The sequence below is a fragment of the Ischnura elegans genome, chromosome 11, assembly GCF_921293095.1.
Source record: "Ischnura elegans chromosome 11, ioIscEleg1.1, whole genome shotgun sequence".
Lineage (NCBI taxonomy): Eukaryota > Metazoa > Arthropoda > Insecta > Odonata > Coenagrionidae > Ischnura > Ischnura elegans.
In genome coordinates this window covers 33,734,494-33,761,865 of record NC_060256.1, presented here as the reverse complement: position 1 = coordinate 33,761,865, position 27,372 = coordinate 33,734,494, and the positions used below count along the sequence as shown (strand labels likewise).

The following is a 27,372-nucleotide window of genomic DNA, read 5'->3' as shown; positions in this document are numbered from 1 at the left end:
GCGCAGCTCAATTTGCATCGCATAATTGACCGTTTAAAAATTACTACATGCGAAGGCGTTGCCGCGTTACTTCGTGGACGACCGGCTTTACACCATGACCCTTTTCCTCTCTAAAATTCCTCCCGTTTACAACTTTTGTACAAGATTTCATGTTTTTATAACGATGTTCCGAATGATGCTAGATCGCTAACGAGATAAGAAAAAAATCTGCGGAAGTTTACAAAGGGCTTTGTCTTCATTTTACTGCCACAATATTTTTTCGTCGCTGCCAATGCCGAAAAATGCCACTGTTCATTAATTGTAAGTTCACCAATCCAACCATGGCTGAGAGAATACTTTTCGTACATAACGCCTTAAATATTAGTACTTTTAATTGAAAAATCGCGAAGAAAATGGTCAAAATACCGCAGTGATACAGTGAATCCCCATTCGTAGCCATGCGCTACGACGATGAGCGTCCCAACCGTGACGTCACGCCGCTTTAAAAGTGGGAGGGGAAGGAAGGGAGGGGAGGGGAGATGTTGGCCACACGGCGAGACATGGGTAGGGGTGGGGAATGGCGGGTCTAGTTCTTATATGGTCTAAGTTTGACGCACGGGGTATAATTGTGCCAGCGAGACTGGGCTAAGTTAAGTATTGTTTTCGCCGAAATAAGCACGTTGTTTGTGACCTATTTTGCGCACTTATGCGGTGATTCTGGTGGCAGTACATTATGTGAAGACAATCCAGGGGGTTAGTAAGCTGGATAAAGTAGCTATTGTGTGATATAGTCACAAATTCGTGGTAAATGGATGGCTACAGTCTTTGTAATGCAGTGGAGGAAGCGAAGAGTCTAGTGCTAAGTGACAGATGAGAGTGGAAACAATTAAACTGTGACTTAAAACCGGTAATTACCCGGGCTTATTTCGTTCTGATTATACATGTAGTAGTGTTTCATCGCCAATATGGATTCAAAGTACAAAACGGGTCTAACTAACGGGTACTCCCCACAAAAGAGCGGCCCATCACAAGATGATGGTCATTTGCCGAAGAAGTTTCGATCTGACGACTCCACACATTCTAAAGGATATTCTAGCGTCAGTATCAGCAAGCATCGCAGGTCACTTCCAGTTTTCGCCGTGAAGAGCAGGTACTCAACTGAAGAAATTCTATCAATAAAAACTTGTTTATGAATGCATCTTGGCTTCTCTGTTTCGCTCTTTTGTCAAGAATTCAGCCATTGTTAGTTAAAAGCTATTGACAGTCCTCCTATTTTAAGTTAACCAGTGTGTTCCTCAATATTTTTTAGGCTCTTGGAAGAAATAAATAACCATTCAACCCTTATCATTATTGGAGAAACTGGCAGTGGAAAGACTACACAAATTCCACAATATATCCATGACGCTAGATTAGAAAAATCTGGTGCCATTGCTATCACTCAGGTCAGTATCACTGTTTGTGATTTGTGGCTCGGGTAAAATTGTAACATTCCTATAACATAACGAGCTGTGATTCCTTCTTCATGACTTTTTGTGGTATGTATTGTTTAAGGTGTGACTATGTTTGACCTGAATTGTTTAGTGGCTGGATTTATCGAATTGATAATCAGTGGCTTTTGCATTGCGTTAAATTTATAATCCATTCAGTGAATAAGTAGTTCTTTAAAGATTCTAGTTTGAAAAACAATTCTTTGGTGACTGATTCAATCATAGTTTGTCCTTTCCGATTGTGCTTTGTTGTAAAGGGAGCTGTTTCATATCTTTTGCTTAGTGGCATTGTTATATGCAAATCGATGAGTTGTTGCTGTAATGCCCTAATGTGTAATTACTCTTTCAAAAATGACTAGTCTGTTCCCAACCAAAGTTAGATCTGAAACAGGGCTTGGATGTAAAACCAGTCATTATTTATGTAAAATAACCTTGTGTACCAAATTTCATGAAAATCCAAGTCGATGGATTGCATTTTGCCATTTTTATGGTTCAATTGACTTTGAATGACCCTACTTCTCCTTGCCCAGGGTAATACACCTTATATTCCATGCACCAAAACAGTGCCTATTCTCTACCTCTTCCCTACCATTCCAATATGTTCCCAATCAGTTCCGTATCTTTTCCGTACAAGTTACACATGCTCCTTGTGCTGTTTTCCGTTTGGGTCCATGCTTTTTCATTAAGTCTCCAACTGTTTTAGTTTCAGTCCCATGCGTTCTGTGAAAGTTCCGTGAGCTCCTTACTTATTCCAAACCCAGTTCCACGCATTGCATGTCATTTCCATGTGTTCCCTATTGAATCCATAACAGTTCCTTAATCATGCAGTCATTTTTTCTGTCCTCTGTGAGCATTGCTCTAATGATGGCAGAAAAATGACAGTTTCACTCTAGCATTTTCCACTATGACTCCAGGGGGGAGAATTCCATCTCTTCTTCAATCACTTGGCATGTCCCTTTTTCCATTTCTGAAACTATTGCTACTGGAACCGTCTATCTGCCAATCTGAATAAACAGCCCCTGTAATGACAAGTTCGGTTTTTGATGGAATGACAATTGATGGAAGAAATGATGGGAAAAGGGATGGAAGAATGATCGTGTTCTTCAGCAAATGATTGGTGGAGCAATCTCTACTTTTTTACGTGATGTTCCTGTTCGGAAAAATTACAGAGCAAGACTTTTTTATAGGGATTGTATTGTCCATTTCTAGTTGTCTTGCAGTTATGAAGCATCTGGTCATCTCAGGATTTATTGATAACTCAACCAAAATGAAAAATATTAAGAAGGCTTGAGGAAAGGACCAGAAAATATGTGAAGTGAGGGTAAGACGGCATTGTTCCGTTTTTGTCCAAAAAAAAGCCTGGCAATGGAATTGCAATGGTGGATAGCTCAGCTTATTAAATTTGATAGGATATTATATGGGATAGGAAAAGCAGGATATAATATGGATCATTTTATGAACAAAATATTTTATATCGACCAGAATATTGTATTTCATAATCTACAAAGAGTGTTCGTATTGGCAGAGTAGAAAGAGAAAATTCCCGCTCGAAACTTCACTGCATTGAAGAGTCTCCATGTCAAAGTTCAGCACTTAAATGCAGTTAGAAAGTCAATTTTGTTGCGTTCTTGCTCATGTCAGCTGGTTCACTCTACTCATTGGAATCACACTTGCTCTCACTCTAATTCCTGAAAGTAGATAGTCTACAATTGCATGGAGGGAATGGAACTGGGAATGGCTTTTGCTCGTAAAATATTGATCTGTGTAGTGAATCATTTGTTGAGAGGAGTTTGCTTTTGTTTCTAGCCGAGGCGTGTTGCAGCAATTACGGTTGCATTGAGGGTGGCCACAGAAATGGGCTCCCCAATTGGACATGGCGTGGGATATGCTGTGCGGTTCGAGGATGTCACCAGCCCTGAGACCAAGCTCAAATACCTGACGGATGGCATGCTGCTGCGTGAGGCTTTGATTGGTATGTGTGATTGACTCAATTGCTTTCTTGTTTGGCTATTAAATTGTTCATTGGCTCTATCATCAATAAGTCAAAGCTGTAATAATAAGGGTGGGTAAGATCCATGCTTTTATTTTTTCCAAGTCCAGCAAGGTTTCTGGCATTTGTTCTCTGTTGCGTTCTTAATGTATTTCGTTATCATTTGTCAATATGAAAACTGCCTAAAGTAATGCATCAACTTATTTCAATAGTGGTTTAATCAATTAAAAATCACTAAATTTGCAAAACTACGGAGTATAAATTATGCTATAGATCATAAAAAAATTTTGTTTACTGGCTTTTAATCTATAAATGTACTATAGAATTCTATTCTTTAAAAAACCTAGGGAAAGATGGATACATACAGATCCAAGTATATCATTCCCCTAATTCATTATTTTGTAGTATGTTAAAAATACTATAGGGGGAAAAATTGTTTGCCTTGATCAAAACTTGTCCCAGGATCCCTAAAATTTGAGCCAAGTGCTCTAACCAGCTGCCTAGGTGTCATCTTTATGTGTGGATACAGTTGCAGTAAGCCTCAAGGAAAGATGGTAGCTTGAGATCTTAAAGAGCTCAGGACTAATTTAGGAGATCCTGGGGGTTGTGCTTGACTTGTTCAGCATTAATTTCTGTTTGCAAGCATGTACATTCAGGATCATTATGTACCAGAATCAATTGCGAATGATTCATGCACACACTCCATGGTTTGAGTGCTGATTGGTGTTTTGGTCATCGTCTCTTTGAGTTGCCAATTGCCATCATTTTGCTCCTTTTCTCACAACTGCCAATTACTGTAGGGTCTCATGGATTTTAGTGGAAGCTATTACATATGTTGTGTATTTTAGTTAGACCAATTATAAACTTCTTTTTGTTTTGGGGTATTTGTGTAAGGAATGATATAATTGTCAGTATAAGATGCCTACGATGAAGTAGTATCTCTCATGTGCCATTAATGGACAGACTGTGGCTCCTAAGACTGATTAGATTTATCCACCATATTTTTAATTGTCTATTCAGCTAGAGTTTGAAAAAAAAAATCATATTTAATTCTGTATTTTATGATTTCTCATTGCATGCATGCTTGTGTGATTTCTTATTTTAATGCCCATTCATTACATTTCAGACAATCTGTTGATGTCTTATAATGTCATAATTTTGGATGAAGCCCATGAGAGAACTATCCACACAGATGTTTTGTTTGGCATTGTCAAGCAAGCTCAGAGCATACGAAGAGCTAAGAACTTCAAGCCACTCAAGGTAATTAATTTGCTTTTAACGTGCATGACTTGAAATTAGCTGTTACTTCTCGATATAACTGCTACTCTTACAGTATTGAATTTGTTTGAAATGTGTTGCACTGTTTCATATTATCAAAGAAAACACTACTTATTGTGTACACACTGATTTGATGTAACCATCAACTGAGGTTTTTCCCCCCCTTATCCATACTTATGATTTTTCTTCTCCCTCACTCCTGATTATCCGGCTGCGGTATATCTGTGTTTCAGATAATCCGTGCATGATTTTCACTCTTACTCAATATTTTCCGTGATCTTAATAAACAAATACAATGGGACGCAAAATCACCGGAATGACTTCATTGGAATGCTAGGATACACCGGACTTATTATTTCCATTAGAATCCCCTTCGTGAAGCGGAAGCGATAACGTGCTAGCTGCTTTCATGAGAGCTTCGTGGTCCAGTTTTCTAAACCTTGCAGTGCACGATCGCGCTCCGTGATCACGGGTACATATCCCGCAGCAGTTGCAACTCGGGCAACTTGTGCAGGACGCGACTATGTGGCGTGATGCCTGAAAGTGTTGTTTTCGACATCGAGCAGTGGTTTTAAAGCATTCGTGCATACCACTTTTATGTATCCGTGATCACACAGCTGCGGATGCGTTGTTTTCGAAAGCAGTTCTTACATGGAGACGTAATAATACGAGTAAAACCTTGTTATCACTACTAAAAAGATACCGGTCTGGCGAAGAAAGCTCACAATGAGTCCGGGAAGCACTCTAAAGTAACAGAATAACTGCATACAGTGGCATATCTATGGGGGGGGGGGAGCAGGGGGCTATAGCCCCCCCTTGGGTATCCAATTTACACTAGATAGAATGGTAATTTTTTTCCGACCCCCACTAGTGCTGGAATTTTTAACCCCACTTAGCCCCCCCTTTTCCATATCCTGGATCCACCACTGACTGCATAAATAGTAATATGTATATTGTTTGTTTTACGTAAATTATGAACATTATAAGACAGAGTGAAAGTTTCGCTTATCTGTGTTTTCCTATTATTCGTGTCGTCTCTCCCCATCATTAGCCCGGACAATTGGGAGTGTGCTGTACTTGTATTTGGCTGGTGACCAGCCTCTTCAAAGTGAAAAGTGGTGAAACCTTAGTCATTGCTTTTGTTGAAACAATGTGAATCAGTGCTCTAAAAAGTGTTTTATTTATCAATCACAGCAAATTGTGTGATATATGTATAAGTATATAAATCCTGCATCATGCAATGAATGAATTCACATTCATTGCCCTGAGAAAAAATTCCCTTGAACTGGATATTGCACCATAGAAATAACCAGAAATACCACATAGCCAGAAATTTGCCTCGGGGGAGTATGGTTTGTTTTCGGGTTGCCTGCATCAGTATTTTATTGTCAATGGGCCAGTTGCATGATTTTTTTTTACTTTGGTATATGAAAATATGATCAAATTGAGATGTGACAAAATAGTCCAGGTATTTTTTCAATGCGCCGTTATTAAGTAATCAGCGCTCAAAAATTCGATTTTTGAAAGTCATTTCAAACGGGCCACTTCTCCCGCCAACCGGATGTGACGAAACACCACTCGACGGAGGACAGCAATACGTTTGAGTTCTGGTGTAACGTTGGAAATGTTGGAAATTCATCCATTCTACATAGTTTTTTGGTGCCTACGAGAAGTATGGCTCAATCCAGCAAGTCTTATAGATACTGTTTCGTCCCGCACTGCCAGAGTACGACTAATAGGAACCCAGAAAAATTATTTTTTAATGGTCCTACGGATCCCGAACTGCGTAAGAAGTGGTTCACGGCGGCACGAAGAGATAAAATGCTCGGACCGAAAACCACTTTCTCTTGCTGCGAAGACCACTTCAATGTGAGTACCAGTGTTAAGATAAGTATGCTATATCGCAATTGTCTTTTGCGTCTTTTCTTATAAGACATTCGCCGGCAGAAATGGGAGGTGCATTTTTCTTGATAACATAGACGTTGCTTTCTGTTAATATGCATTTCATTTACGAAAATTTTCTTTTAAATAGGTCACTGATGACGTCGAAAATATACTTGAGTATAGAATGGGAATGGTCTCAAAACTCCATCTGAAAAAGGGAGTCATTCCGCACATTTTCAGTTGTCAGAAAGATAGAGAGAGAAGCCATATCAGGCCCCAGCGAGCTGCAACTGTGAAGAGGCAGCGAATAAGTTTAGTGGCCGATGCCATGGAAGAGTGTCAGGAAATGGAACGGGTCAATGAATGCCTGAATGAAAGCCTTGGATCGACGGAATATCCTCTTCCATTGCCAAATACTCCTGAGGATACACCTGGAATAAGCTGTGGCGAGAACAGTAAAGAAGAGAACTGCTCAAAAAATATTTCCGTGCAGGTACTTAGATTAATAATTATTATTATTTACGAGCTGGCACTTTTGCATGTTCATTTACAAGAACCAGAATAAGCTGTCATATTTAAATACAGAAATTACATAATCACTGTTTTTGTAATGATAAATTAGGATTTTGTAAGTAGCTAAATCAACATCCTTGGAGGGTTTAATGTTTATGTTTTTGGGGGAATGGTCAGGGTCACAGTCCAACAAAGTATCTGAGGAAATACAGCAGGAGACTTTAATAATAATATACTTACTCTATGCTTGAAGGGAGTCTAAAAAAGCTTAATCCAAGCGTGATCCAACGGTATGAAAACTAGTATTAAATTGAGAGAGGCCTTGAAAGGTAAAGCAATAATAGCCCTTGCTTTGGCTAAGAGTGGTGCTGCATTTAATAGTTGTTCATCAGTAGAAAAAAACTCTGAACAGTATTGAAATAAGATTGTACCCACTATTAATAACAGAATTTGTAAATTGAGAGAGGTGATAATATTTTCAGTGGAATTCATAAATTGCAGTGGGATTCATAAATTTCAAGAATCCTCCCTTCAATTTTTTTATTTTCTCAGGAACAATTTGCCATAGTTAATGTATAAGGTGAATATGTAGAGAAATAATTGTAAATATTGAATGATAGACAAACTCTGGTGTAGGAATGATGAGAAGATTTCCTTAGCTTCCGAAATCATATCACAGTGCATGATATGGTTTTGACTAGTTCCGCTAGAAATTGTTCCTTGGGTTTTTGACTTGCAGTAAAGTTTGCAGCAGCATCCTATTAGTTCTCTTATCCACTGTTTGTTTTTAGGGAATTTTTATACATGACTATACATAACCACCATTGTATGTGCAAGATGGAAGATTTTAATTTGGGGATTTAGTGACGGATGTCATCAATTTGGGGATAAATAAATGGATGCATGTTATATTCTTTAAATTAGACTATATCAAGTACTAATCCATCTTTGAATTTTCATTTACTTTAGGTTAACACAATGTTAAAAAATGTGAGAAGCAAGGGTGTTCAATGTTCTCCGAGAACAGTATCTAACAGTACGTCACCTCTGAAGTTGCCTAAGCAACCAAAGAAGGCAGTGGAAGACATGGAGCTCAGTGCTGAGGCATCATCATCTTCTGAAGAAGAAATGCAAGCCCCTTCAGATGACTCGTATGAATTTGGGGAAGAAGATATCCTTGATTCATTTCCATTGGGTGGTGTGATGGATGTATCATCAGCCATCATCAAAAGGATAAAAGCTTATCCTAGACTTTATATAGGTCTACCAGTGGATTCTACACAGTAATTGAAAAGTTGTGTGAATTCACTAAATGTAAAGAGGGAGAAATCGTGTTGACTCTAAAGAAAATAAGACTAAATGAACAATTTGAAGTCCTCGGGCATGACTTTGGCATTAGCAAGAGTCAGGCCAGTCGCATATTTGCAAAGATTCTGCCCCTAATTTATAGTTACTTGAGAGGACTTATTATTTGGCCTTCCTCATTTGATATAAAAATGAATCTCCCCATTCCATTTCGGGCTAGATATGCCAAGGTGGAATCAATAATTGATTGTTTTGAAGTAGAGATTGAAAAGCCATCGAATCCTTTGTCTCAGGCCCTTACATGGTCCGAGTACAAAAAGTGTAATACACTAAAGTACTTAGTTTCATGTACTCCAGATGGCCTAGTTAATTTTGTATCAAAAGGTTATGGAGGTCGTGCCAGTGATGCAGCCATAGTTGAGGATTGTGGGTTCCTTGAAGTTCTCCCATCAGGGGTATCAGTCATGGCAGATAGGGGGTTCAAGCACATAGATGGATTACTGACAAAGAAAGGTTGCCAGCTGGTAAGACCCCCTAGTGTTGCCTCAGGTGAGGTGCTAAACTCCATGCAGGTGAGGGAGACAAAGCAAATTGCTGCTTTGAGAATACATGTGGAGCGAGTTATTAGCAGATTAAGGGAATTCAGGTATCTTGTGCCCCATGCTTGCATATCTCACAATGCCATCAGCAAAACAGATATGGTTGTTGCTGTGACATGTGGCATCATAAACTGTCAAGGAAGAATTGTGTAATGTCATTGAAATGTGCTCTGATCATCAAAATACTTCTGTCTTTGGCTACCTTCACTGATAGCGCATTATCCTTACAGATACCTTTGATATGTCTTTTTTCAATTTATTCTTATTGTATATTTTTGTATCTTGTAGCATTGTTACAAAGTTCAGTTGTTATACCTTATGATGTCTTGCCTAAAACATACAAAATGCTTCCCACTGCAGCTGCATATTTGACTATTTCCTTCCTTCAACTAAACAAATCAATGGCGTGAAGTAAGCAGCAGCACCATGACTGCTATTATTCTATGAAATATTTTATGAATAATTCAGATTCATATCCATATTGTACACATTATGATGCATTTTTAAGGTGTCACCGTAAGCTTTGAATTCTTTACAGTGACAATGAAGATATATATGGCCTTAACCCCTATGGTATTATCTACATGGTGTGACCATTCTGGATTGTCGTTAAGATGAAAGTCTCAGAATTTTATGTTAGTTGAGGGTTTCTTGAATTGCTGTCTTTTCCTTGTAATAGGCTTGATGAAGGAGAACAATTTTTGATAATAATTTGTGTATTAACTACTTCAACTGTATTTGGAGTCAGTTAGTTGCACACCACATGAACATCCCTATGACATATATGATGTACCCTCTTATTCCAATGATATTCACCAATACCAAAGGCATGAATTATCTCCTGAAAACAGTATGGGTTGGCAGGTTGAGGTATACTTTGATTGATCATTAAATGAGTCTTAAATTGTTAGGAATTGTACCAAGATTAAGACCTTGAGGGTCAGCACTTTTAATTTTCAGTGGTGGGGGAAAAAGAGAGTTACCAACAAATGGAGAATATTTTACAATTCTTACTTAAGAGAGAGAAGACATATAATACAGTGTAGAGACTTTCATTTGAAACCATACTCTTGAGCTTAAGAAATAAAATTTCATAGTAAGTGTAATCGAAAGCTTTAGATAGGTCAAAGGAAAATCAAAATTATCTTTTGAAACCCGTTTGAAAATGCCTCTGACTAGGTCCAACAATTATTGCAGTCACATTGGCAACCTATTTTAGGAGTAGAAGAAAAATTATAGATTTAAAGTACTCATAAAATATCTTTCTAATGTAAATGAACTGATTTAGTTGGCAGACAGTGGGGCAATGCATTGAATGTAATTCTTGATGGCAGTAATGGGGAGTTCAATATAGATAGGGAGACATAATAGAAAATTCATATATGTTCTCTTCCACTTCATTGCTTTAGGCAGTAAGATTAGGATTTCCGTTTGTCCTACTCCATAATCACTACTTCACTGTCATAGCTCTCTTCCAAGCATTGGTATAGACAAATAATACAAGGAAACATAAGAAATTTGTTAATATTCCTCTTTATAAAACCAACAGTAACACAAGTATCAAGTATGTAAGTAATCAAAATAAAGAATTGTACATTACAGGAAATATATTTTCCTTCCAAAACTTCATTGCATTATTAATCAATGCCATGCATTTATGCTGATCATAGTCAACAGACACTATTTCGACCTCCTGGCTATCCTCGAAGTCAGGTCTAGCAACACAAAAATACCCCTTCCTCCTACCAGTCATCAGCATTTGTAGCTGCATTTGGGCAAAATGCTGTTTTGCAGGGAAGAATGAACCATTGCATTGAACAATATATTTTGCATAGCTACTCAAGCTAATAGGGCACTTGAACTCAAATACATTGTTTTCATCAATGCCATCAGGTGATGCGCCCAAAACAGGATAATCTCCCCTTAAAAAGAGCCCACAGTCAGAGATTTTCACGCCTAATTTGCTCTCCACAACATTTTTTATAGCAACTTCTAAGTTCCTTCCTCGAGACATGGCCAAATTATCATCTATTCTATATGCCCCTAAAATGGTTTCAACCAGCACACCATCCTTGGTGTGGCAGTGGGCAGCTTCATGTAACTTAGAAGCAGTTATTCTCCCATATCTTAATGAGTGCCACATTTCTGAACTACCTTGCTGTTCAGTGTCCTTCTCTGCTGCAATAATATCTCTGTCTGTGACATTGTGACTGCAGTAGTCCACAAAATCATCTGCCCTTCGTGAGTTCACACTATAATGAAACCCTATCAACAACGAGTGCAGGGAGAGGCTCTCACCATGACTCTCATGAGACCTCACTATTTGTGAGCTTGGGTGGCTCAATTTGAGAGAGTCTACTACAGATTTCACAAATAACTCTCTGTCTTCCTCTGAAACATTCAAAGCTACCGGCGCTCTCCCCATCTCATCTGCAGTTATAAACTTTTTTCCAGTTCCAATGGAGGAGAGCCTAGACTTCTTCCAATAACATTCTGTCGATGTTTTCGCAGGTTCCTCACTCCTTCGATGTAACCAAAATAACAAGGCCACAGCATGTTTACATCCTCCTAAAAATATAAAATGCTATGATGTATTTCGTCTGTGATACCCAATTTCAACGGGGCATCATGATTAAACGTTCATAATATTTCGTCGTGTTAAAAAAGTAATTTGAGCTGTATATTTGAATAACGACTGTTACTATATCACATGAATGCTCACCAGTAGATGCTGCACAGTCTTCACATTCTACGGCTAAAACCTTATCCTCGTCCTCATTAATTACAGCTTTAACCGCTGCCCCTGAGTTTGTGCTCAGGTGTTACCTTTGCCTTGACTGTGCACATAGCTCCTTCTCTTCTTACTTGGACATAGCCCAGGGCATTATCGCCGTAAGATTCTCTTCCGGCTCTATAAAATAAGTTAATTTCACATTTTCAATTGACACAAATAAAATTAAGCAAGTAAAAGATTAAAAATGCAACATGAATCCTGCTTCTAAATAAGTGCAACACGCAGATAGTGTAAGCCAATGTACAGTTTAAATATACGTGTAAATGATGGTTATTTCACCACATCACGTATTAGCTTCGTATGATTATGAGAAAAAAACCAACCTTGCCGTTTTCATGCCACGTATTTCTGCTCCCACAAAATTCGAGTTCTGGCTCATGAACTCCGCTACCATTACAGCGTCAATAGCTGGTAGATTGTCTGATTGTCCTTTGGAAAATCCTGGAATCATTTCTTGGTAGGAGAATAAACACCTCGGATAATATGTGTTTATTAGTAATCGACTACTAAACAACGCAACTGGCCACAGCGAGCAGATATATTATAAAGATAGCGGAGATCGAGTGTTACGGGGGTTTTTCACGATATTTTCAAGTGGTTCTACGTCATCAGGGCCATCAGCCAATCAGACGCCTTAATTTTTTTTTTTACATATTTTAAGGCTAATATTTAGCTTTAATATTAATTTTTCGATTTTAATATCAACATTTTCGTATTCTACGGAAAAAAATGAAGGGAAACGATGTAAATCTGATACATAACAAATTTTATGCAACTGGCCCATTGGCACACATTGGAAAAGCAATATATTCAGCCATGTATTTCCTTTGGGAAATATTGAAATGCTTGTGGGATGAGGGTTGTTTGTAGCACGTAAAAAAGGTCAGGGAAGGATTGTAACGGCACCAGTTTTATACAAACCAAATACTAGCCACCAAATAATATACCCTTGCAATCCATTCAAGATGTTAACGCAAGGGAGAAAGGACTTTCAGGAAGCCAGAACAATCTGAGAACCCTCACACTGCATTGAAGCCATGAGTGGTGGTGAATACAATATATAATCTGCTGTGTGAATGACGCTGAAATTCACATTAATTGCTAAAAATTTAGTGTTTGCTAAGCTCGAATTATTAGTACAGTAAAACCTCTTTGTATTGTAATGGAGGGGACCAAAATTTGGGCAATTTGATGTATGGAGGTTCACTATAGAGAGGTTTTAGTGATAGGCACCATTTTATCATGTCCTTTGGAAATGAAAGGTACTACTGTCTTTTAAACCATTATATTTATGTGTTTAAACAAACATGCATGCATTAGTGAATATACATTTATTAATAACAGAAAGCGAGGGCTATCTAGTTCTTTTTATTATGATCTGAGAGGAAACGATGTGATCTCTTATAAAACAACAGTCACTTAAAAAGATTTGGATAGTTGGATACCTTTTTTCTTATTCACTGTTAGGTATGCTCTCATATGGAACAAGATGGCGGTAACTAATGGTTCACGTGAAAATTAAAGCACATTAAAGGTGTATAAGAAAAAAAATAAGTGTGAAACATTTATAACTGAAAATGTCATTCCATGTACGTAATTGCTGCTGCATTAATGGTCTCTAGTTGTTTGGTGCGATTTGCAGAGGTAGTTAGGCCATATCAGGGGTGTCTCCTTGGTATGATAAGTGGAGGTTTTACGAGATAAAGAGGTTCACTTCATAGAGGTTTGCCTATAAATTTACATGTAAATCTGATGGGACCGTAGGGGTGGTATGAAGTATGGAGGTTTACGATGTAAAAAGGTTTTACTACATAGAGGTTTTACTGCAACAAGGAATACTTAAAGTAAAGCAAAACTAATGCTGTCATAAAATTAACCATAATTCCTTACTTTGGTTAGTTAAATATTTCTGTGGCACTTTGGTAGTAAGCAATCAATACCTCTCAGCCTTAATACATCTGAAATCAGCTTTCAGGTATACTGAAATTATTTTAAAACGTAACTTGTTGGAATGGAGAAAAAATGCATTAGAGAGCCACCTCAATGGTTACATTTTTCCCAACTTTGAAAGGAATTATGCAGCTGAAATAAATTTGAGACTTTTGTATAATAAATAAGAAAAATGTAATGAATACAAATGTTTTTTCCAAACTTTATTTAACAGCAAATTTCCACTTACCGCCAAGTATAAGCATGAGGTAACATGCATTAGTGAACATATATTTATTATTTAATAATTACAAAAAGCGAGTGTTATCGCATGATTTTTGCCATGATTCGAGAGAAAACGATGTGATCTCTCTTAATTCAACAGACATTTAAATTGATTAGGATAGATCCTTTTTTCTATTAATTTACTGTTAGGTATGCTCTCATATGGAACAAAATGGCCACAACTAATGATTAACGTGAAAATTACAGCATATTAAAGGTGTATAAGAAAAAAAAATAAGGGCGAAACATTTACCGCTGATAATTTCATTCCATGTACGTAATCGTGGCTGCATTAATTGTCTCTAGTTGTCTCGGTATGATTTGCAGAGGTAGTTAGGCTGTCTCGGGGGTATCTCCTTGGTATGATAAGTGGAGGTTTTACGAGATAAAGAGGTTCACTACTAAGAGGTTTGCATATAACTTTACATGTAAATCTGATGGGACCATAGGAGTGGTATGATGTATGGAGGTTTATGATGTAAAGAGGTTCACTACATAGAGGTTTTACTGTATTTATTATTGATGTTAACGAAATCAGGAGCATTTTTCACTAACTGTACTGAATGTCTTTACTGTAATCGGTTATAAATTCGGTTTATTGTTATTTGTGTGTTTATAGCTTTTCTACAAATATTAGTCATCTCAGGTTTTGATTATCATTGTTTATAGTCCTGCAGTTAGATTTATGATTAAATATTCGTCACTTTTGTTTTCTCTTTTATTTCCCTCAGGTGATCCTCATGTCAGCCACAATGGACGTGGATCATTTCTCATCCTACTTTGATGATGCCCCTGTTGTCTACTTGCAAGGGCGTCAGTTTCCTGTGAACATAATGCAAGCTCTCAAAAGCCACGAAGACTATAATTTTGCCATTCTTGTCACTGTGTTCCAAATCCATCGAGAGGCCCCACCCAAGTAAGTACCTATACTTGCATCTGGCTCTTGGCAAATAAAAAACATTCGCATCAAGTTTAATAAAATCTCCTTAAAGTAATTTGTAATTGAAACCGAAAGAATTTTATGAAATTTTAGGATAAAATCTATGTATGTATTACAGTATTTTTTACGATCCAATGAAAACATGAAAAAGCACTCTTGCAAAGTTGGAGAAAAATATTTTTCTTCAGATGAGGCCACCTAAATGCAGGGAAAGGAAAGTTTTCTGATATTTTTCTCATTTCAATGGCTATCTTCACTGGTGCAAATATGAATGTTGGATGAAGCTGTCAGAAAATGAATCCTTTCGATGCATATATTTCAATTTTTTTGGCATAGAGGAGTTTTGATTGTATGGTGAATACAATGTGTGTGTGTGTGTTCATATTCCTTTTTGAAGAATTTGTGTAATTTTACTTATATCATTTGCTGTTACTTGATCCAGAAGGCAGGTTGCATTGTAATAAATTTATCTGTAAAAAAGTAATTTACCAGAGTCTAATGCATACACTCAGTTTTAACGTAAGCCTTCAAAGTATCCATTCAATTAAGATTCTAGTGTGTATATCATTCTCTTTAGATTTTTTTGTGAGTTAACTAGGGTTGGCTTTGTTAAAACAGTGTTTCAACATCATCATCACTGGTCAACAATCCTATACCATTTTTCCGAACTGACGGTGGCTGGGTGGAAAATAGAAACTAGCCAATGAGAAGCGCTGCCCCTTGTCGCAGTGGGCGACATAAGGAGCGTCGAGAGGTTGAATGGTTCGGAAATCACTAGGCCGAATTACCCGGAGACATGATAAATATATATTTTCCCAAAGCAAGGACAATACAGTACAATAGTGACATCACTTACGTGTTGCGACGTGAGGAAGAGAGAGAGCCGGACACCGGGATGCGATCGCCTTGGAGAAGGGTGCGACTGGGCGACAGAAGAACGGTGCAGACGCGGGCACGGCGAGCGTATCCCTTTCGTCAGCCGCGGAATGGAGCCGGCCGGAGGGAAAGTCGGGAAGCGAGAGGCGCGGGCACGACGAGCGTACCCCTTGGCGAAGCCTTCGTCTCTCGAGGATAAGGGCGGGAGGAGAGGCGCGGGCATGACGAGCGTACCCCTTGGCGAAGCCTTCGTCTCTCGAGGATAAGGGCGGGAGGAGAGGCGCGGGCACGACGAGCGTACCCCTTGGCGAAGCCTTCGTCTCTCGAGGATAAGGGCGGGAGGAGAGGCGCGGGCACGACGAGCGTACCCCTTGGCGAAGCCTTCGTCTCTCGAGGATAAGGGCGGGAGGAGAGGCGCGGGCACGACGAGCGTACCCCTTGGCGAAGCCTTCGTCTCTCGAGGATAAGGGCGGGAGGAGAGGCGCGGGCACGAGGAGTGTACCCCTTGGCGAAGCCTTCGTCTCTCGAGGATAAGGGCGGGAGGAGAGGCGCGGGCACGAGGAGTGTACCCCTTGGCGAAGCCTTCGTCTCTCGAGGATAAGGGCGGGAGGTTGGTCTGGTCGTCTAGCCGAAGTCACGGCGAATGTAACTGCTTCGTGCTAGACGCGGTCACGACGTGCGTAGCCAACTGACCCTGAGGCCTTGCCGGCAGCCGAATTTATACATGCTCCTGCGAGTGACTCTTGTCCTCCGAGTGACGCAGGCAAGGGCCGTTATCAGGGACGTCAGGATTACCCAGCCTACGTCACCGGCCAACAGCATTAGTCGTGCCCTTGGGAGTAATGCCCGATATCTAAATTCATGGAATTAGGGTGATGCATGGGACACTCATAGCTCAGATGCTATCTTCGATACGAGGGAATGATGAGTACATACCCTCGACACCCTTCCACCTCTCCGTTCCCCTCCATCCCCTTCCCTTTTCCCCTCCATCCGGCCGACCGGCGTTGCCATCCTTGGGAATAACGGTACTTTCGGGGGCGGTAGAACGAGTGCTGTGCGATCTCCAAAGATTCGGCTTGGCAACACTGCTACCTGGAGAGCGATGTGCACTGTTCGGAGTTCGGAGAGAGACTGCGGGCTCTTCCTCACTTTCTCCTGTCGCTCTTCTGTGATTCGCTAGAAGAGTGGGTGGGTTTCGAGCACGCTCAAGGTCAGCCGCCGTCAGTTCAGAAAAATGGTATAGGGTTAGTTTGATGCAGCTCTCCACTGAATTCTCCTATCAGTTAATCTTTTCACACCTACGCATTTCTTCTCTTTCACATCTTTCTTTACTTGTTCCATATATTTTGTTTGAGGTCTTCCTTTTCCGTTCTTGCCTTCCGCTTGTCCCTCGACGATTATCTTCATCAGGCCATCATGTCTCAAGATGTGGCCTATAAGGTTGTTCCGTCTTCTTGTTAAGGTTTTCATGAGGCTTCTCTTCTCTCCTACTCTTCTTAGGACTTCCTCGTTACTAACTGGGTCGATCCATTTGATTTTCATCATTCTTCTGTAGCGCCACATTTCGAAGGCCTCTATCCTTGCTTTCTCCACTGCGGTCATTGTCCATGCCTCACTTCAGTATAGGAGCATACTCCAGATGTAGGTTCTTATTAATTGTTTCTTTACTTCCATATTTAAGTCTCCCGCTGTAAGCATGTCTCTCTTTTGGTGGAATGCTCTCTTCGCCTGGGCTATTCTAAAAACAGTGTTTATCAGTAGTATAAGAAGTGAATCATTTGTAAATCACTGCAAACACCCCTGCTGCATAAGTTCATATTGAATCTTGTCCAACTTTTGTGTTATTTGGCATCTTTTTCTTCTGAGGCGTGTCTCGTGATAATGAATAACAGAACTGACTAAGAACAGATTTTTTGCTTATGTATCTGACAAGCAGCTTGATAAGTTTGTGACTGGCCCACTGTTGGAATATTCGCTGCTTATATACAGCAGCAAACACTCCAGAAAATGCTTCTATAATTATCTGGGGTCAATGGATCTTCTCATACTAGATGCTAATCGTCAAGTGGGCCTCTGGGCATTTGCATCACTGCCATATTTTTTTTGCAAGAAACTGGCTTTCTTGTGTAGAGATTGAAAACTATTGAAGCTGGAGTTATGAGAATACCTACTAATAGTTAAGCAGGAGTACCATCTCATAATTGAGCAATAAATAAAAATCCCATTTAATTTTCTTTAATGAATGGTGAGAATCCAAGATTGGTATTTTTTAATTAATTTGCTGCAGCATTGTCTATGCTGTTTATAATTTTTCATTTAAAATATAGTCAGATGCGAACATAAATCATCCTATTTGTCTCTGATGTCATTTCATTCATCATTACTATACTTTCAGGTAGTTTTTATCTTGTTTGCATTTTTTGATGAACAGTTTTAAACTTGAACAAAAGTAGAAGTATGTATAGGTATTTTAAATTTTTCATTAAATTGCTCTTGTTTTAGTGAGGACATTCTGGTGTTCCTTACTGGACAGGAAGAAATTGAGGCAATGGTGTACAGTGCAAGGCTTGTTGCTAAGGTGAGTGGATCAACTGTCAGTTGTGGAAAATCAATTAGCCACTGTTTTCTATGTCAGTGTACTTTCAGTTTTTCATGTGGAAGGATTGTCTATTCCCCGATCAACACTCCTAATGCTATGGAGTTTAATTTGTTGCTCAGACATTACCTTCACAAGTTGATGTGATTTAGTGAGAAGTTAAAAATCGCAAAAGTTCTAACTTCACACCAAGCAGTGTAGTACTCCTTGTGAAGCTGGCTGGTGTTACAATTTTTTTTTACCTAGAATTATATAGAATCGGCGTAAGTGTCAATCAAATCTTTGACCCATTGATTGAATCTTTAATTAGCCTATATCACCCTTATCTGCATATTTTTACCTTAATTTTCTTTTTACTTACCTTACTTATACTTTTTCTATCTTCTTTCTCCAGGATTTGATGAAGAGTGGTCCTCAGCTTAGAGTCCTTCCCCTCTATGCAGCATTGGCCCAGTTTCAACAGCTGGAGGTTCTGCGGCCTGGGCTCCCGTGCTCTCGAAAACTTATTCTGAGTACAAACATTGCAGAGACTTCGATAACTATTCCTGGAGTGAAATATGTCATTGACAGTGGCATGGTGAAGCTGAGGTAAGTGTGGGACATGTTAATGGTTGAATGCATTATATGTATTGTTATTCCTGTCACATAAGGGCTTCTCACTTCATATTCCGGTGTATGAGCCACCATATTGTGCATTGTGGGGGCACTAGTGAACATGAGAAAGTCTCGTTTGTGGGGGCATTATTGATTTCAGAGTTAAATATGGTAATGAAAGAGTTGCTTCGTTGTATCTCATAAGTAACTACTCCAGTCATCAAAGCTAGATTTTACTCTATTCATTTGTAGAAATTGATCAAAATTAGTTCATAATTGGGCTTTTAAAAGTAGAAATTCCCCTCTTTCCTGAGAATTCCTCTTGTCTTGTGCCATAATTGCTCTCATTGTTGCTGTGGCTCCAGATGATTTGTCCATAGTCATCCCCTGCTCTGGCATTTAGAGAAACTTAGTCACAACCATCAATACTTTCTGTTTCTGTAAGGTTCCCAATCCAAGGAACTTGTGACTTAAGTGTTTCTGTGATAATCATGAAATCACATGGCTTGTTTATGGAAATTAGCATGTCTAAGTTCTTTGAATTATTGAATCATTTCCAAAAATCTTGATCAGACCCCACTTAGTTGTCACAATCAATATTAACACTATTAATCATGTATGTAGCATTAATGTGCTAATTGTATTGATCGTGATCCAACATTTCCTTTAAAGTACATGCATCTTATCGTCTGAATCAATCTATATGTGCCATTTCCATGAAGGAGGGAGTGTGGGTCTTCATTATGGATTTTTTTCAGAATAAAATGTTGTAAACCGAAAAGAGATATTAACAAGTTGTAATCTTTGTCTTTCCAAGTTACCACTTCAGAAAGGTACAGTCATTAATTTGGGCACCAAAAATTCATTTTTCATTAGTGCTCTGTATATGATTTACAGGACGCACAACCCCACCACGGGCATGGACTCCCTCAAGGTGCAACGAATCTCAAAGGCACAAGCATGGCAGAGGGCTGGTCGAGCAGGTCGTGAGGGACCAGGGACCTGCTATCGCATGTACACGGATGAGGCAAGTCGCAACCCTCACTATCATTGGTAGTCAGAGCAGCCACCACCCTTCTGGAATAATCATATATGCACTGTAAAACCCGGCTACATCACGGACGTCCATGTACCAAAATTTTACAAAAACCTCCTCATAGTACATTCATAGCCCTGACCCCAGACCTTTCCGATAAACAATACACGGAAATAACATCCCAAGGCGATCCTCTTTATTTTCAAACTTCTCTCTAACGAAGTCTGAATGTGGGCTTCATTTATGAAAACTATCTTTTCAAAGCAAAATTTTTCACATAGAAATTATTTTACTGCAAGTTTACTTGAAATTTTGACTTGAAGCTCGAAATGACAGCGCTAAAATCCCTAAACGCCATTATGATGATAAAAAATTTATCTTATGCCTATGCTTGCTGCAATTAAAATAATGAAAAATTTGACGCCATATGATCAAAATGAAGGCTAGAAAATAAACAGTCGTGACAATGCCCCGAACCCAGGCCACCTGGGTAAGAATCGATCACGCTACCACTGCACCACCTGACCCGTCTGTAGGGTGTGGTGATATTTTGAAATTATATAAGGCTTGTTAAAAAATACCGCATGAAAATTTATTAATTACAGCCAAACTAAGGCCCATTCAATGGAACCACTACCAGTTCAGAGATGTGTTCACCATTCCAAATGCCCAAATAGTGCGAAAAATCCACAGGAAAAATCATTCGCCTTGACCGGGTTTCGAACCCGGATCCCTCGATTTCCGGCCGAGTGCTTTACCCAGTTAAGCTACCAAGGCGTCATTCTTCCCTGTGGAAATTTGTGGACTATACCGGACAATCGAGGGATCCGGGTTCGAATCCCGGTCAAGGCGAATGATTTTTCCTCTGTGGATTTTTCGCACTATTTGTGCATTTGCGGGTGACTCCGTAAAAAGTTATCACCGTGGCTAGTCCCTGTACACTTTAATAATTCCAAATGCCATAAAAAGTATGGCATTGAAAAAGGTGGAGCAAGGTATGTGGTCTCCCCTTGCGAGTTAAACTACGTTCCTAGTCTGTGAACTATTCTTAGTATACGACAATATGCATTCAACAAAATTAAGTACTCAAAATAACTTATAAGCTGAAATCTTGCGAAGTCCGTGAAATAGCCTTGGCAGTCTTTGCAAATCCCACTCGAAGTGGTCTGGCACTAAAATCTGATGGCTGATGGTAGTCTCACTTTTCTTGCTAGGATTTCTTTTAAATGTGTCTTCTCTCTTGGTGCACAGGAGTACAACAATATGGCTGAGATGACTGTTCCCGAGATCCAGCGCTGCAACCTTTCAGGTGTAGTTTTGCAGCTCTTGGCCATGGGTGTCAATGCCCTCTCATTTGACTTTATGGATCGTCCACCAGTTGAGGTTAGGATAAGTTATTCAGCTACAAAATTTTGAACCATAGGTAGAAATATCTACCCATAATTACTAATATTACCTTGAATTGTGAACCATGTGAATTGCATAAACATTCATTATAATTGATTATATTTTTAGTATTAGATTTGTATATTTATAACCACGGGAAAAATGTTGAAAATCTGCTTAGTTGTAAAGCTCTTAACAAATTCGCGTGGAATGACTTTCTTTCAGGAATGATGATTGCTCTTTCTAAAATGAATTTTATTTTGAAGAACTTTATGTGATTGATTAAGGTAAAAATCTGGTTAGTTTGTGGTCTGCAGCGTATAACAATGTTTAAAATATATACATATTATTTTCTTTGTGCATACCATAATGCCTTTGACACTTAGTATTTATTTAAGTAAAGGCTTGTTGTTTGGTGATGCAAATCTTGCTGGGCATAATGAATTGCACTGTTAATGCACTATGTCACTCCTAGAATGTAACAACTTGGAGAACAGATGAGATTTTAAAAGCAGTTCAACAAGTGTCTCACTTGTGAGAATTATTTTGGGCACCAAAGTCTTTGTACTAATTTATATTCCGACTCCTAATAACCTTCTACTGCAAACAAACTTAAGGTACAACTCATGCCTGTTTGTCTCTTTTTAGTCCATAATGGAGGCGATGAAGAAGCTCTCATACTTGAGTGCCATCATCTCTATCAACCGTCCCGAGTTGACCCCCCTGGGCCACCAGATGGCAGCATTCCCTCTCGATCCTCACTACAGTCGTGTCATCCTGGCTGCCCGAGACATGGGATGTGTGTAAGTCGACCCTCCTTCAATGCACATTGTCTCAGTAAAGCCTATCTAGGAACATGTTAAAGGATAGATAGCAATCGCCATAATGATTGATGTTCCTTCTGAAAATCTGGTCACTCTGAAAGAAAAAGATGAATGACAATTTTTTTTAAATTTTGAGACAAAGGTGTGAAACTTCTTGTGGAATATATTAACGTATGTGGGGAAAAACTCACATCTGTAATATTCATGAGGGTTGCCAAATTTTTCTGGGTATTACTGTTCACTCTCAGAGATTAAGTTGCAAAATGGGGCAACCTTAGTAGACACCATTTGTGTGGACTTTGTGTATTTCAGCTGTGTGTATCTATCTGGTAATGTTTTCACTCTATGTTGTTGCTTGTTTTTTAAGGGAGGAAGTGGTGACTCTTGTTGCTGTCCTGTCTGGTGAGAATCTAAGAGTAACTGTGTCGAAGCGCCGAGAAGATGCTGCCTCAGCCCACCAAAAGTTTGCTTCCCCCACGGGGGACCACATCACCAACCTAAACATCTTCCGGGCGTACAACTCTGCTTCTATGAAAAAGGTACAAAAATTCAAATGAATTTTAACCTCCACTTAAGTAAGACCATTTTTGAAAAACGCTGTTATGAAATATTCCCTTGAATGAAAGTTACTACTTTAAACTTTGACTCTATGTTGATGCAGGTTTTTTTGGGTGACCTCTTGGGTTAGTTGCTCCATACTCTTCTAAATTTTTAACAGAACATGAAACATCCATTCTAATTAGAGGTACAATCATGCAAATTGCTCAAGGCAACAAAGCCAGGTTTCTCATCCATTCTTCTTCTTGCGTGATCTCTTAAAAGTTTTAATTCTTTTAAGCGGAGAAAAACTCCTCTCCATTGAGACAGTTGTGACTGGTATGTTATTGATAAGCTTAGCCAAGCAGGATGCTTTGCAGAAGGTGGTTTCTAATTGTTCTTGTTACAAAAATCACAATGATAAACACTGCAGAAGTACTCAGAGGGACATCTGAAAAGAAATCCGACTGCATCACAGTTACAACTGCCAAGCATCTATGCAGTCAAGTTTTGCTCCCTTATTGTAATGGGAGCTGCCAAGCGTGACAGAGAAGCTGAATTAGCAGGAATTTGTTGGGCTTGGCTGTGACTATCCTACCTAAAAAGCCATAGCTTTATTCATTGGAGGGAATTGGCAAGGGTGGGTGCAGGGAGTGGAATTTCTACTAACAGAGATTTTTCAAAGTGCTTCTTCTTTCCATTGCTTCTTTCGATCTATTTACGCCATTCATTCGGCAAAAAATAGAACAACTGGCATTGCAAGCTAACTTTAATCATTTTCTGACCTTTTCTTAAACCTTCTTTTTATTTTTCATTTGGGTTTAGTCATCGGTAAATCCTGTGGTGAGCGGATGTGTGTAATTTTTATGTATTGCAACTCTTTGGTATTTCTACAACTGGTGCATTATTGCCTCTCAACTTCTTGCAGCAATTTTGCTTTGACAATTTCCTCAACAACCGCAACCTGGAGTATGCTGCTGGAGTGAGGAGCCAACTGCTGGACTTGTGTCGCCACTCCAACATCCCTATCTCGTCGTGTGGGCAGGACAGGGATTGCATCCGCAAGTGCCTGATTGCGGGTCTCTTTGGTAACCTCGCCCAGCTCCAGAGGGAGGGCCACTATCTGACGGTAATTGTTTTCATGAAATTGTGTGGAGTAAATTCTTTGTTTCTCATTCACCTCTATGCTCATAAGACACATAACGTGGTGCACTTGAGTTTGAAGGGCAGTTACAGAATTATCAAAGAATTAATGCTAAACATCCCATACACTCCTCAGCATCCTTCTTTCGTGCATTAGCTAGCTCTCATCTTGCTTCTTAGCTTTCTTGCCACTACAGTAAAGGAACCAACTTTTCAGTGTAGTCCAACCCTTCTTTCAGTGTGCCTAACCATTAACTCCATGTGCAATGTATCACAGCCTCTGTCTCCTCCCCCATTTCAAAGGAAATATCCATAGAGTTCATTTAAGCAAAGTGGAAGCAAATACATATGAAGCCACCTTGAAGCCGTGGAGAAATCGGTTTTCTGTTTTCTATTCAGTATATGCTCACCACTTCGGGAATATCAATGACCCTTTGTGTTGTTCCACACTCTGTATACCTCTCCATCTTCTATTCTTACATCTCAAATGCAACAAACCTGTCATGGGACCCTTAGACTGGACACTTAAACCTTAGTACTTCTATGTTATTGGAATGACAGGCTGAATAGAAGATGGTTGAAGAGGTAGTGGTTGTGAATTTTTTCTCTTTGTAAGCACAGTGGTGGAAAAAATTAACGCAAAGCTCACTTGCATTTGTATGTGGCCAAATTGGGCATCAACATATTTTTAAACTAAACATAGAGCCAAACTGGATAGACTTTTTGCAAAGATTTGACCGAACACTATTCACTGGATCAACCACACCAGCGGAGCCATTGTTCTCTCTAGCAGTGAAGTGCAATGTCCAAAGTGTTGGCCATGTTTACAGATGTCCCAGTGAGAGTTCTAGGTGAGACGTGGGCAAAGCATACTTTTGAGAAATGAGGGAAAAATATTAGTCTTTTACTTGTTATCTTACTGTGATGCATATGATTAAATTTCCCTGGTACAAGGAGTATATAGTTTAAAAATTCCCTTCATTTTGGAGGACAGATGTTTTGTGATAGTGACTCCATAAAGACTTACCTAACGTGGTAAGTAAATGAAAAAAATCTCTTTCTCCTTGTTACATGGATCCAGGTGGGCTCCAACCAGGTGGTGGCCATTCACCCCTCATCTGTCCTGTTCCGTTCCAAGCCACCGCTTGTCATCTATGGAGAAGTAGTGCAAACAGGGCGGTGTTACATGCGCCAAGTGTCGTCGATTGATCCGGAATGGGTGAACCACATAGCACCGCCTGACTTCCAGAGGAAGATTAACGCCTGCCTCAATGCCTCCATGTGAGCATGCCTCTCCTATGAACGAGAAATCTTCTTTTCATCCACATTGCATGGATTGCACTTCTCAGAGGTAAGTGACTCCCTCAATTGTCCCTTCATGTATGCAGTCTCTTTCAAAACTCATGAAGTACATTTATATTTTAAAAGAGAATTAATGGTGGTATCAGTACTAAGTGTTTATTGGCTTCATAGTAAAATTTCCCCTTGTTTAATTTTTTTAGAAGTCCTGAAAAATGATGTTGTCAAGGCGCTAATGTTTTGCAGAGAAATTGTCATTTGCCCCGACCATGTTATTGATGTGTTATGGAATTTTCCGAGAATGAATACTAGTTTATATGTTACAGAGTATATACAGCTCTTCATGTGTTACTCGAGGATGTGATATTAATGTTAAAAATTTGTGGAACATAAAATATCTATGTATCTGTGATAATATTTCCTATTTGTTCGTACCTATGTTCAGTTTTGTGATTCTTTATGATCCAGTTTGTGGCATGCATTATATCACTCTACTCTTATTGTGTAATTGTTAATTTTTGATCTCTCGGCAAATTAATCAAATACGTACTTCATAGATGCTGTTTTGGATTTTCTTTTGTAGGTGCTCAAGTCTTCACTCAACAGATGAGAGTAGGAAATGGACATTATGAATATGTAGTTACTTATGGAGAAGATGACATAGAAAGATGTGCTGTTTCATTCAGGGTTTATATTCAAGAGCTGCCAATGCGAATGCGTTGGTGACTTGTGTTTTGCTGATCGCATTTCTTCAGCTTGAACTGGCTGACTCAGTCTCCTGAGAACTGCAGAGTGAATGAATTGATATTTGCTGAGGTGGCATTTATTATGAATCTGTATACACGGAGGAATGCTGCATCACTCCTGTATTTGCGTCAAAGAAGGAGTTTGATTGTGCAATGTACATTACGCATAGGGGCCATCCCCTTGTACTACTTAACTGTAATAGCAGAATTTTGAATTGAATGACAACAATTTTAAACCAACAAAGTGCATTCCCTCAAGAATGGTTTGGATTTGTGTGAATGAATGTGTTTTAGTGATTTCACTTGATTTATTTTAAATTAAGGGAACTTGGAGAATTTACTCTCGATTGAATGTTTACGGTGCAATTGCTTCAATAGTGTTCACTTTTGATTAAAGAGGGGTGTTATCAGTACCTGCATTTTGAAAGGGACCATCCTGATATTATGGTAAACTAAAGTCGAGGATTTTTAAGTCGAGTGGTATATAATTTTAAAACGACAAATAGCATTCCTTTTTGAATGCTGTGGATTGTTTTGGATGAATATTCACCTCAGAATTCTCCTTATTTATTTTTGGAAATCACTTCATAGAGGATTTTCACTTGATTGAATGTTTTGACCTAAGTGCTGCAGTGTTGTTTGTTTGTGATTCAAGTGGAGGGAAAACTGTCAGGCATTGTTCACAAGGTTAAATTAACTGAATATTGCCAAGTCGTCATTTAAATGCCTTGTGGTAAGATAATATTGCATTTCATTGCATGTGACACTTAATTGTGGTAAAGGAGTCTTGATTTGCATGGCATGTAAAATTTTGAACCAATGTAGATTATTCTTTTTGAATTTTGCAGATATTTGTGGTTGAACGTGCTTTTGAGAAGTTATCTTATTTTTTCTATCCGAGAGTAAATCAGAGGAATTTTTGCTTTATTGAATATTTTTTACATCAGAATTGCAGTGTATTTGTTGCTGTGGGTGCTGGAATATTTGTTGCCAAATTATTGATTTTATATTTATACCTACTTCACATTGTGTAAAAATTCCTAGATACCTATTGGACACACATGTATCTATGGAGGACAGCTGGCTTCATTCATTCCGTCTTCTCTGATTCTGGCTGCAGTCACTGCATTGATGAATTTGATTTTGTAAGTTGTTTTATTTTAAATTTTATTTATGCTGACTGGCAGTTTTAACATATTTTTAAAGCCAGCTTAATTAGCCAAAAAAGTTGGAAATGACATCTCTTTATAATATTTTCGTGGACTTAGTGAAAATTTTAATGAGGACGGGGTAAGTGACTTGCCCTTTGGAGAATTTGCCGTTGAATAAAAGCTACATTGGTACCTGCA

At 39.0% G+C, this 27,372-nt stretch overlaps 1 protein-coding gene across 1 annotated transcript; it reads left to right on the top strand.

Annotated features, from left to right (window-relative positions):
• Positions 1–582: 582 nt before the first annotated feature.
• LOC124167559 (ATP-dependent RNA helicase DHX33) lies at positions 583–27,372 on the top strand. The gene is made up of 14 exons (XM_046545526.1): positions 583–1,129; positions 1,289–1,421; positions 3,273–3,438; positions 4,583–4,716; positions 14,775–14,959; positions 18,365–18,440; positions 18,853–19,046; positions 19,950–20,079; positions 21,340–21,471; positions 22,123–22,277; positions 22,666–22,837; positions 23,764–23,964; positions 25,060–25,329; positions 25,861–27,372. The coding sequence occupies exons 1-13, from the start codon at positions 945–947 to the stop codon at positions 25,261–25,263; spliced, it is 2,067 nt and encodes a 688-aa protein (XP_046401482.1). The 5' UTR covers positions 583–944; the 3' UTR covers positions 25,264–25,329; positions 25,861–27,372.

What these genes read in the sequence shown, in the direction of transcription:
- LOC124167559 (XM_046545526.1), top strand. Translation starts at nt 945, where the DNA reads ATGGATTCAAAGTACAAAACGGGTCTAACTAACGGGTACTCCCCACAA. An exon ending in TGGATCGTCCACCAGTTGAG is followed by an intron (nt 21,472 to 22,122) that starts GTTAGGATAAGT and finishes GTCTCTTTTTAG; the next exon opens with TCCATAATGGAGGCGATGAA. An exon ending in GCCCGAGACATGGGATGTGT is followed by an intron (nt 22,278 to 22,665) that starts GTAAGTCGACCC and finishes TTGTTTTTTAAG; the next exon opens with GGAGGAAGTGGTGACTCTTG.